The sequence below is a fragment of the Tympanuchus pallidicinctus genome, unplaced genomic scaffold, assembly GCF_026119805.1.
Source record: "Tympanuchus pallidicinctus isolate F22 unplaced genomic scaffold, pur_lepc_1.0 scaffold13, whole genome shotgun sequence".
Taxonomy (NCBI): domain Eukaryota; kingdom Metazoa; phylum Chordata; class Aves; order Galliformes; family Phasianidae; genus Tympanuchus; species Tympanuchus pallidicinctus.
In genome coordinates, this window is record NW_026294648.1 from 4,008,809 (window position 1) to 4,021,839 (window position 13,031).

At 39.1% G+C, this 13,031-nt stretch overlaps 1 protein-coding gene across 7 annotated transcripts in view; it reads right to left on the minus strand.

Moving 5' to 3' along the window:
• The window catches only part of TENM1 (teneurin transmembrane protein 1), an 823,045-nt gene that overhangs the window by 221,783 nt on the left and 588,231 nt on the right, over positions 1–13,031 (minus strand). For all 7 annotated transcript variants that reach the window (XM_052673651.1, XM_052673650.1, XM_052673645.1 and 4 more), the window contains one exon: positions 9,782–10,060. In XM_052673651.1, the coding sequence (XP_052529611.1) occupies positions 9,782–9,998 (217 nt within the window). In that variant the 5' untranslated portion in view covers positions 9,999–10,060. The remainder of the gene's footprint in view (positions 1–9,781; positions 10,061–13,031) is intronic.

The following is a 13,031-nucleotide window of genomic DNA, read 5'->3' on the forward strand; positions in this document are numbered from 1 at the left end:
GTTAATATTTTAATCTGAATTTGCTGACTTCCTAATCTCTTGCTGATTTTTACACCAACAGTTTATATTTTGATAAACGACATTTCTAAGCTTTCGGGTGACGGTTGGAATTGTCAGTACTCCCTATTTTATTGTGTAACTAGTGCTTACAGTGGAGAAAGAATCAATCTGTTGGTGTTGAACATTACCTTATTCCTTTCAAGCTGTTTTTTCCATCTGAGCTAAAGATGCTTCGTCCACTTGCAGAGCATTTCTAATGAGTGGCAGTCAGCAGGAAACTGATTTTTGAGCAGCTTCCAATAGAAATGTGGCTTTGAAAGGAGAACCCTAGATTTTAAATCACATCCACAATTTATTTCACATAAATACCTTCAGAATGAAGTTCAGAAGCATTTGAGTCTAATTCTAAAAACAAAAACTAATTCAAGTTCTAAGTTAGTACATAACCACTCTTCTGATTAACGAGAAACGTTATGGAATCACTGAGCTGCTTCTTGACAGTTCTTTATTTCAGGAGGTACAAAATCTTCTGACAGATACGTAATTGAGAAACCCTAGGAAGAAATGTTATTTTGTTTCAGCACCTGCTCTATAAACGAAGATAATCAAATCAGATTTCTCATTCCAGAAATTAAGATAACTCTTTGCTTCAAGAGTGACATAAAAGACACAGCAAGAGTGCGTAGAGCAAAACGCCTTGCAGAACAAGTGCAGAGCTCTTCGTTCAATCTGAAGCTCTCTAATATTTGCTTAGACATTCCCTGTGTTCGTTCATATCCCTGTTTTAACTTATGGCAGACCTTGGACACTTTTAAGTGTTATATAAAGAGGTTCTATTCATACAACAAGAGCATCCCCTCCCTTGACCTGGGTATGGCTGGCCCTTTTGGATAGATAACCAGGGAATACCTTGAGTTGGAAGGGTTACATAGTGTCTAGTATCACAGGGTACAAGTTCCTGTAAAGATTTTTTTAGTGTTTTTTACACTTACTCTTCCCTCCTGATTATTTCAATGACTTCAGGCATTTTATATCATGGAAAACTGGTAATTCAAAGAAGAGAATGGAAATTAGGGTTGTCTTCTGTATCTGTACACTGGCAAATGGATTGTTAAGCTTGTGTAATGTTTGGAGAGTGCTATTTTAATCCTTAGATGAGATTTGTTAGCAGGGGACTGGAAACGTGCTGTGATCCTTCTCTCATTTATTTCCTTTCTCAGTAGTTTTTTTCTCAGTTTTCCCCCTTGTCAGATATTCACTTTTAAAACCAAAAAGATTACATATGAGAATGAAACTATTTTTGATAATACAAGGCACTAAGATGATGGTAAACACTGTAAGGTTGGAAGCAGCACTACTGAAATGGTGACAGAAGGCTACAAGGTTCTGTAACATACTTGTGATACCATATGAAAGCACCCACTCCATTCTTGTGGGAAAAATCTCTCTGTACGTTCAGTTTACTTGGGTACTTTGATCTGATGAGGGAAAGGAAAAGTATTCCCTCTATGAGGCTTAAATGAAGCCTCAAAATCCAGTTTTCTCACAGCAGTTATTCCAAAGAGAGAAATTTCCAATTACTTGGCAAATCAAGAAAGACTGTCCCAAGGAGGCCTGAAACTAAGTGCATCTTTTTCCTTCCTTGGAGTCTGCTGATACTCCCCACGCAGAAGAGAAGGCTGCAGTCCAGAAAGCTGCAGAGAAGAGCTCATCACACTACTTTTCTCTGGGAGACAGTAACATCATCACCATTAGACCACAACGAGCCAAACAAACACAGCACAGCACAACAGGAATCTGTATTTCTGCGAGAGAATGCAGCAGGAGGCAACACACTGAAGCTTTAAGAGTATGGATTCTTTTATTCTGCCTCATACGGAATCTTTTTAGAACAATGTGAAGCTCATAAACATTCAGACCAGATGGCATAACACAGCAGCACAAGCTGGAGCTTATTAGCTATTGCTTCTGTTCATTAGTATATGGCCCCGAAACCTGAAGGAGCTTTAAACCACACTCTGCTAACAGCTGAGCAAGGGCAGTGCAGTACACACTGTGTGCCTCTTCACACGGGCATCATACTTGGGCTATGTTTCACATTTCTGCTCTAAAGCATACAGGTACATAACTCTAAAATAAAGTTCACAAAAGATCTTCTAAAATTGGTGAAATAATGTGGTAGACAACATAAAAAGTCTAAAAGTTAAGTATTTGGCATTTACAAACAGGTGAGAACTGAATCTGCTGATACAGTGTACATCAATATTTTTGATACAAGTCCTATTTAATAATTAATTATATTTTACCAAAATATGTACTATCAAAGAAAAACTTTTGTATTTTCTTCCCTAAGCTATGGGGTTTCAAGGAAAGTACTAACAAAAATAATTGGTTTCCTTTGTAATCAGCCTCTTCCTATCTTCCAAATCTCTGTAATGCTCCATTCCACAATACTGCAGTCACTTCCCAGATAACCTGATAAACAACTCTAAACAAACTAAGCATCTTAAAGGTTCAAAAAACAAAAACAAAACTTCATTAACTCCACAATTTTCATCACAAAGAAAATATGGGGAACAGAATTAAACAACTACCCAAAGAGTACCTCACTTCTAAAAGCACACATAGCAATGGTTCTTCCAAAGGAAACTTTTCACCATACCATGTTCCTTTCTTTTTCAAAACTACCCATTCTCCCCTCCACATGCAAACTTAAAAATAAATAAAAAAAAACAATACCTGTTACTGTGTCTTGCCTCACGTTAATCACTTGTATTAATCTTTATTTTGATAGAATTTATCCCAAAAATAATGCTGGCAAGAGCTACACCAAACTGCTCTATCACACTGCTCTGAACAGCAGCTCAGCACTGACAATACTTGACCACTGTCTTCTGAATAGCAGTCATGCTCAGAGATGCCTCTTGATAATACATTTTCCCTTTATAAACTGCTGGAAGTGTCAAAGCACATAAGTCCTAAATTCACACAGATAAGACAGCATTCCTGTTTTTAACAAATGATGCCAAATTATACAAGCTGTAGATATGACTGTCAAATAATCATCAGTTCTAAATCTCTATTAGAAATGATGAACTTCACAGCCATTCTTTTGGCACCCATCTCCACTAGGAAGGCTCCCAAGATCTTTAACTCACACTTTGCTTGAGTATTATTTTAATGTTTCCAAGAAGGGGAAAAAAAAAAAAAGCTGATAAAATTTTGCTTCTTTACCCTTTTATGTTATTAAAAAATGAAGTAACTGAAACAAAGAGGACATAGCATTTGCAGCCCAAATTTGATTCTCCATCGCTCCACTACAAGTGCAAAACAGATCTGTTGGACCAGGTGGATTTGCTTAATTCTTACATCAGAGAATAATATAGCTGTTATGTAAAAAGCTTTTCTGTTTCACAGATGACAAAAAAACACCATGACATTTTCCTGACAGAACCATTTCCTACCACTCCTTCTCAGCACACCTTATATTTATGTCTCTAATAATAAATAAAAGTGCTTTTGACTGGTCAGATGAAGTTAAGAGCTGCATGTGTTTAAATCTTTCTTCCTGGTAAGTTTGTGCTTGCTGACACGTAAAATGCCCCCCAGTTCCTGCACTGCACTTCTTCTTTTCCAGAGAAAGTGCTGTTGAGCACCAAAACATGTCTGTTGCCCACATATCTACACCAGAGCTGCAATGCTAAGAAGTATAGGAATGAGAATATGATGGAAGCAGCAGTGAGCTAAAACAATGCAGTTTGTTGAAGGAAGATGTCGCAGAACAGCCAAATCTACTTACCTCTTATTCCTTAAGACAATCTTATACATTTTCTCTAAAACATTTATCAGTCTGTAGCTCAAGGCCTACTTACAGGGCTAAAAGCAGAAAAGGACAACATTTTTGTGGAGCACTCTAAAATCTTGTTTTCTGGAATAGTAGTAATGCTGATTTTTTTTCCCCCACACATTTATCAGAAAAGTTTTGGCGTATCCTCTTTTCAGGAATAACACCACTTTGCCTTACTTATAATGTAGTTCAATATATCTGTCTTGCCAGGAAACACACGTTTGCCTAACCAGAAATTTACCGCCGTATGCTCATTTTGTTAATGATCAATACACTTCATCATGCCAAAGATTCAATCCCAGATGCTTATCCTATCAGGGATTCATTCCTCTCAACTAGTGTTTTCTACAAACCTATAATTAGCCTAAAAGCAATAAAGCTTTTTTTGTAGGGACAATATTTGTGGAATACAACTTCCTTCATATCTACTTTGGTGGAAACAGAGAAAGCTGTGGAGGAAAACAGACTTTTAATGATGTAAACGTGTCACAAACAAATTAGAAATGAAAACACGTACGGTACATTTGTGAGAACTTATTTCTGCATATCCAGGTCCATCGATGAATTTCCTAGCAAGAAAACATTTCTGATGGCTTCTGCCAATTCTACGCCAGCTCTTCCAAGTACAAAACACTGTGTTTACCAATTCTTCCAAGAATTAATTTACTGTGTTTGCCAATATGTACAAGCTATATGATATTGGGTCTGGCAGGAATTCATAACATCTTCTTGCCAGGATGAGATATTGTAGATTTACACATCTTCAGATAGACAGGAGTTTGAGCATTCCAGTGATTAAAAAAAAAATGCATTTTAAAGATCACTCATCATACAACTAGTACTGACTTTTCAGGAGTGAATGATGACACTGACATAAGATTTTTTTTATCTGTTTGCAGTGAGTTGTTAGGTGAGGAAACGATAGCTGAGCTTACTCTAGAATTGCAACTGATCTTGCACTGTGCTCTCCAAAAGGGACTTAAGTTCTAGATGTCAGGAAGACAATCTAGAAATGATAGTCTCTCAACAGATTAAACCCGTATTTACTGTAGATTTTCTCTCATATTCCCATCTATTAAAGTCGTGAAAATTGACCAAGAAATCCTCTTTGAAGAACAAGATTTGAGAGAAAATTTCAGGAAATGCAAGGAATACAAGAATAACAGAAAGTTAAGTACTTTGCATCCGGGTGTTGTTTTCAATGTGTAAAAACAAAAAAAATCTCCAATATCACATGAATTTTCAAATAATACTTTGACATAAAAAGATGTTTGCAGAAATATTGATTACTGCAAAAGAAATTGAATACTGTAGGATATAACTGAGACTTCTGAAAATATTTTGAGACATGCAAAGTTACAGTTTATACAGACTGCTTATATTCACAGAATCACAGAATTGTAGGGGTTGGAAGGGACCTCCAGAGATCATCGAGTCCAACCCCCCTGCCAAAGCAGGTTCCCTACAGCAGGTCGCACAGGTAGGCATCCAGGCAGGTCTTGAACATCTCCAGAGAAGGAGACTCCACCACCTCCCTGGGCAGCCTGTTCCAGTGCTCCGTCACCCTCACCTAAAGAAGTTCTTGTGCACCTTTTTGCGGAACTTCCTATGCTGCCGTTTCTGGCTATTTCCCCTTGTCCTGTCTCTACACACTGCTGAAAACGGTCTGGCCTCGCCACTCTGCCCCCCACACCTCAGATATTTATAGACCTGGATCAGGTCCCCTCTCAGTCTTCTTTTCTCAAGGCTGAACATACTTAGTTCACTCAGCCTTTCCTCATAGGAGAGATGCTCCAGGCCCTTCACCATCTCTGTGGCCCTCTGCTGGACTCTTTCCAAGAGATCCCTGTCTGTTTTGTACTGGGGAGCCCAGAACTGGACACAGTGCTCCAGATGAGGCCTCACCAGGGCAGAGCAGAGGGGGAGGATCACCTCGACCTGCTGGACACGCTCTTTTTAATGCACCCCAGTAAGCCATTGGCCTTTGTGGCCACAAGGGCACACTGCTGGCTCATGGCCAACCTGTCATCCACCAGGACACCCAGGTCCCTCTCCACAGAGCTCCCCTCCAGCAGCTCATCCCCCAACCTGTACTGGTGCATGCAATTATTCCTCTCCAGATGCAAGACTCTACACTTGCTTTTGTTAAACCTCATCCAGTTTTTTTCTGCCCAGCTCTCCAGCCTGTCCAGGTCTTGCTGAATGGCAACACAGCCTTCAGGCGTGTCAGCCAATCCTCCCAACTTCGTATCATCAGCAAACTTGCTGAGGGTGGCCATTATCCCCTCATCAAAGTCACTGATGTTGAACAAGACTGGACCCAGCACCGACCCTTGAGGACCACTGCTAGTTATGTCTGCAACCAGACTCTGCACCACCAACGGCGACCCTCTGCGCTCTGCCAGTCAGCCAGTTCTCAACCCACCTCACCATCCACTCATCTATCCCACACTTCCTCAGCTTTGTTATAAGGATGCTGTGGGAGACAGCATCAAACACCTTGCTGAAATCAAGGTAGACTACATCCACTGCTCTCCCCCCATCCACCCAGCCAGAGACAACATCATAGAAGGCTACCAGGTTGGTCAAGCATGACCTCCCCGTGGTGAACCCATGATGACTACTTCTGATAACCTCCTTTTTTTCCAGTTGTCTGGAGATGGCATCCAGCACCAGTTGTTCCATCAACTTTGCAGGGACGAAGGTGAGGCTGACTGGCCTGTAATTACCTGGATCTTCCTTCTTGCCCTTTCTGAAGACTGGAGTGACATTGGCTATCCTCTAGGGTATTTGCAAACATATATATGTCTACACATATATATATCTACATCAATTTACATAATCTCAGATTTCAAAGCTTCTCACAGAAATAAATCAAGAATACTGAAAGTAATAATTAAATAGTCAAATTGCCCATATAGAAAAAAACAAAAATAAAACTTAAAGAAATTGCTGAGATATATCAAGATACGAATCACATATACAATGTTCTTATGTACATTAATGGAGACAGAAATTCTTCCAGTTTCCGTACACTTCATAATGATTCTTTTCACAAAATAAGATCAATACAAACATGTCTATATTTGTTATTGTTATAAGCTCCTCTGTTCTACTATTTTATTTTATTCTGAAGTGATGTTCTTCTCACATTCAATCATTAGAATTCACATTTGACTGCTGTCTCTTCATCATTATCACTTTATTCATGACTGTTACTATGTGCCTGTTTTCTCAACTATTCTCACACCTTTCATGCATGAAGTTAATGGATTTCACCCTCATTTTGCAGTCCATTAGTTCATCACCTACTGGGTACTATTTCAATCGTAGCCAGTGGCTAGAGAAGAATACATGGGTATGTGACTATGAATATCTCTTTAGCTTTAAAATTTAGGAATTTTTTTCAGTTTTAAGTTATATTTCAGTTACTAACAACCTGAAGCAACAGCACAGTACAGCTTTCGCCCCACCAAACAACCTCTTCTAGAAAAGTGCACTATAGGTTTACTTTTTTGTGTGTTTTGTGTTTTAAATTCCAAAGATGTGCCAAACATGAGAAAAACTTTGTGCAAGGTTCTGAGAAGGAATTTTAGAGAAGAATGCATTCCATGCACGGTCTAATGGATTCATGGCAAATTCACTGTTCAAAATGGAACCTGCTGTTTTTCTAGTACCGACTGAGCAAATACCAGCATTCACCAAGGACTCTAAAACTCAGAGCACCCACACCATGAAGTCTGGCTGCCCTTTTGGAAACAGTACAATAGTACTGAAGTCAAATCAAACTCTGGCTGAAGACTAAATATTTACACTCAGCTTTATAACCTTTTTTTACTCTTGTCTGAATTTTGAACTCAATCAGTCGAGCTGCCCCAAGGTAAGCAATCATCCAGGTGCTTCCCTACTGAAAAACTACCACTTGGCTGCAAACACGAACGTTCCACCTCATACTGCAGTTTGAAGCAGTACAAATCTGCACTGCTTCTAAGAAGAAAAAAAATACATAGGTTTTAAAATAGAAGACCTGCAAATTCATACTGCATCTTCTAAAAATTAATTTGCCTGGAAAAATCTTCTGGCATGTATTTCCAATAAAATCATTTTACAACATGAGTATAAAATACCTGCTGGCGTGCTAAAGCACCAAATTGATTCCTAACATATCAGTCCTGAGTAGTGAGGTAAGTTCATGCCTGACACCTTCTTGCAGAAATGCACACTAATTTGACTTTCTCCAAAATTATCATCATCACTACTTTCAGAGAATATACTTTCAGAATAAATTTGCATGACACAGACTGGTTCCTGTGCCTACAGCTGAATGATTACTCCATGCTTTTGTCTAGGCCACCAACACTACAGCTAACAGAGGCCCCCACAGCAGTAAACTCAAGGAGCTCTTCAAAGGCCTAGCAATGCAGAGGCTATGCTTTCAATGCTCGAATTTTCAGAAATGAAGTAGCTGCTTTAAAGAGGTCTGCACGAACATTTACTTTATTGCCAGCCTCAGCAACATGGACATATCTTCATTAGCCAAGCTCTCCTAGCAAGAGTGCAAGATCAAATCATTTATCGTGAGTCAAATGTGTTGGTGAAGCTTTCTATAGTACTCTAAAGATTTGTATTTGTGACTTTTTCTTCCCTAGTACAGGAGAGATAATGTGTATATGCATAGAGGCTATCTCTGGCAGCTAGCTAATTATTCTCCCATGAATTACAGGTACTTTCAGACAACACCAGCCCTATGAAAGCTACTTATCTGTAGTAAAAGTTAGAAGACTATATGAACTATGTAGCACAGCTATTCTAATTTTTGCATTAATTTACACATCACAGAGGAGACATTTTTTTCCATCTCCAAAAGCATATTCGTGATTTTCTTGTCAAAAAATGAAAATCATTTTAATACCTAGAAGACGAGGGAAAGCTTTTGCTGAGTGAGGGGTGGAAGGTTGTTTTATTTCTCTTCATAGTGAGAACGGAATTTTTTATCTGAGAAATTGTGGGCACACGATTTAACCGCCTCCTTGAAGAGCAGGAAGGGGACTGCTCACAGAGACCTTTTCTTCTCCTCTGAGGGCAGAGGCCCCTTACTTCTGATAAGTACTCCAGTTCCTAAAAATGCTCTTCTTTCCCCACCACGTTGCCTAAATCTGTGATGGAGCTAAAGGCAAGAGATAAGCCACCAGTCTGTATGAAGTGCATTAAATTCAGCATGCAGGTTACCAGGAGAAGCAGTCCATCTGGGAATGCTGCAGTAAGTGCAGCACATTTTCTTCCACTTCAGTCTCAATTGTCATCCTTTATCTGCAACCAATGAGTAGCTTTTCCTAACCTTGGCTGCAGCATCATAAGCTCTCAAATATTTCTCCTAGACTTCCATCCATATCAAGTAAAAGGCAAAAAAAAAACCTTCCCACACTCAAGCCTCCAAAAAAAAAAACCAAAACCAAAAACAAAAAAAACACCCCAACAAAATACTAAGCCATCTGATAATTATCTGTAACGTTTAAATAGTCTTTAAAAATTACAGATTTTGTTAAGAGTACGGTAGCATTTGAATTCACTGTAGACATATGCAGAGACAACCACAAAATCAAGCTGATTTTGTACCAAAATCCACACACCATGTAAACACAGTAAATCGTTATCCACTCAAAGTTACTGAGAAGAACAGCCACTGCTATGGAAAAATTTTTCAATCATGTGATGTTCTCCAGAATGTCACTAAATTTATACTATTAGAATAATACTTCTAAAAGTGATTTCCCATATTTATGATATAATAACACAGTAAAAGAATAGAAAAAGCACTTTATTGCTACATGCCTCTGTAAACAAAATGGCTGCTTGCCTGCTAACATCATAGTATTTCACAGTGAGTAATCAAAAAGTAATTTTTGTAACTAGAAGACAAAATAAACAATTTACCTTGTGTGGATTGGTCAATATTTTTTCTTTTTCTGCTTTGACTGTTGTAGTTCAGTCTTAGCTCTTGGCTGTATTCATTCAGAGTTTCTCTGGAGTCATAAGACTGCCTTTGCTTTCTGCCATCTTCACTCTCATCTGAAGAACTTGTGTAAGTTAGATCCACTTCATGTTTAACTTTTGACAGTGGCTGGTAGGGTTTGCAATCCATCTGCTCCATCTCTGGCTGTATAGGCTCAAAATCATGAAAACAAGCAACTGGAATTCCTTAAAGAAGGAGTCCTGAGAAATAAAAAAACACAAACAAGAATCCCATTCAGATATCATATTAACGCTCAAAAGGCCGGTGTTATTTTCAGTCAATATAAACCAATCAAATTGAATTTGAATCACTATGATTCAGGAGAAAATATGAGTATGCCCTATTTTGCTGTTTTGCTTTAAAAAATGGTATTCAAATAACAGTAACTTTAAGTACTAACCCACCATGCCAAGCAATAATCATGCTTTATGCACAGAATCTGTTACCTGTTTTGCATTACTCTTTCTCCAAAGAAATATTCATGTGCATTTATTCTAAGTGAAAATAAAATCTTAATTTATTTTAAAATACGAAGCCCAGAAACCAGAAAGTTCATTGTTTTGAAGTATTTTCTTGTACATAAAATTACATTTAATTAAGAATAACAGACTTCTCACTTTAGAAAATAGTCACTTAGAAAAACAAGAATATCCTTGTGTTACTCTACAAGAGCAAATAGTGGCTCCAAAAGAGGACATTTTCCTTTCAGGCTGTGTGGGCATCTCAAGAGGAGGCTTCCACCATGCAGCACAACCCCTTTTTATCCTTCTCATCACCTGTCTAAACACTTACTGACATGGGGGCCATGCTGATCCTCAACAAAACCTTCTGAACTGCAACTTGCAGTTTGGGATGTCATTAAAACGATGCTCAAATATAGTATCATTAAAATCAAGTGGGCTGCAGTTGCATGCGTACTTGCAAGGTGTATTCGCTGTACAATCCTGCTTTCATGAAGCTGTTTCTATCATGCATTTTAATGCAAACTCTGTGATGAAATAACAGGAATGGATGACATACCTTCTACAGCAGCAGCATATTTCTCAGACAGTGAGCTCTGAGAAAGTAAGCTTGCAATTTCACTTAGACTAACAGATGGCTATTATCTTACACAATGAAAAGTAACAAAAAGAAGGCTGTAAATATCACTACTAGATGACCAAAACCAAACAAGTTAAGCAAGATTTTACTTAATGAAAAAGTAATCTATCACATCTTCATGCTGATCCTAAAGTCAGCAATGGAGAGAAGGAAGTTAATGCCTAGTCTGTCATCAGCCTAACGTCCTATCTGCAACACGGACTTGCAATCCCACACGTCCTCAGCAACCACAGAAAGTGAAAAGACACAAAAGACGAGCACAAACCTTAGAGAAAGCACTTCTTGTCACAGGACTATAGAGTTGAATTTAACTTCTGCAATTGTCTGAAGGCTTGAAAAACAGCAGTGCTACCACTGCGTTTAAGCACAGCAAAAGCACATCTCCCATGGACACCCAATACTTTTGAAGGACTCAGCATCCTGAGCAGGAGTGGCAAAACCCTGATAGGAAAGCAAAAACCAGGCCAACCCAACTGCACAGACAGAGAGGTGAAAGACTCATCTCTGCTCAAAACAAAATCTCCGGGAGTTTTATCCAACTATTTAACCAGAGATGGATCAGCTCTTCAGAAACAAATAGAGAAGGACCTGAATAAAGAGCTCTAGTGTACTAAAAAGAAAAAAAGAAGCTCAAATCTCTTACACAACAAAGCGGGCTTGAAAGCACACAAGCTAATAAAAACTCTTCAACAGGGAAAAGGAAAACAAAAAGCTGAGCCAAACAAGCTTCCTGCCTGACAGAGATGCACGCACTGGGGGCACAAAGCTCCATGCTCTGGGTATGATCACATCATATCAGGTCAGTGTTAAGATGGTTTTGTAGACAAGCTACTAATACTGCTATCTACCTTTCAAAGGCTATTTGCCTAAATAATTTACTACTATTTACCAACATTTACTAAATGAATACTCATTCTATGAGTTGCTTTAATACTCTGTGATAGAAGAACTCAAAGTGCCATGACTCAGAGACATGAGGGTGGCTTAAAAGATGGCTCTGTAGAGATGGTCAGTGGTGGGGAAAAGGCCTCCCCACACATCCTATCTGACAGAGCAAATGGAAATGATGCTACAGAAATGAGGGAAAAATGGGGAGATACTAAGGGCCTCTGCTGACAAAATGCAGGAGATGACAGAAATTGTGCCGTGAAGACAGCTAGTGTGAGAAACCTCACACACACACAGTGCATCTCTCTTTCAGAAGCACAAAACATCCAACCTGACATACTTAGCTCCTTAGTACAGTTATAAATAATAACAGAAGGAAAAACCCATGCATTTTTGGGCACACCTTTTGCTCTCAAGGTAGAATCATACAACTCCTGGGGTTGGAAGGGACCTCCAGAGCTCATCCAATCCAACCCCCCCAAAGCAGGTTGCACAGGAAAACATCCAGGTGGGTTTTGAACTCCTCCAGAGATGGAGACTCCACAGCCTCTCTATGCAGCTTGTTTGAGTGCTCTGAACGATTTAGGAACAATTAAAACTCACAACCTACTTACAAGTATCCCAACCACATTCCCCATCCTCTGGGACCCCCTGACATCTCCTGCAGGGTCACACCTCCACCTGCAGGGTGCTGAGGGCTGGCCCACGTGTGCAGGCTGCAGTGCAGCCTTTCACAGTGCAAGTGTTGCAACTGGGGGCCAGGTCTAACCCTGGCTGACTGCAAGGTGCCAAGGGCTATGCTTGGTTTTCTTTTATTTTCACCTGGTGCGTGAATGTGCCATAAGACCGTGCCTATATGAAAGCAGGTGATAAATCATTTGCAAGATAAGGACAAAAAGAAAACCATCAGAAACTTTTTCAACACAAAGTCGTTTTATATGAATCAGGAACACACAATAAAGTTGAGACCACTTCTTCAGACTTTTTCACATCAAAAGTTACTTAAATTCACTTAAATTTAGAAAATGATGGTGTGTTATGATAACTTGAATTTAAGCACCAGCAATCGAACACTTGACTTTCTTTTATATTTTGTTAGGAAAAAGGCAACATACTAAACAACAACCAAACTTCTGGAGTAAGTCTGGAGTTTAAAGAATATTGCCTGGATGTTGACACAGG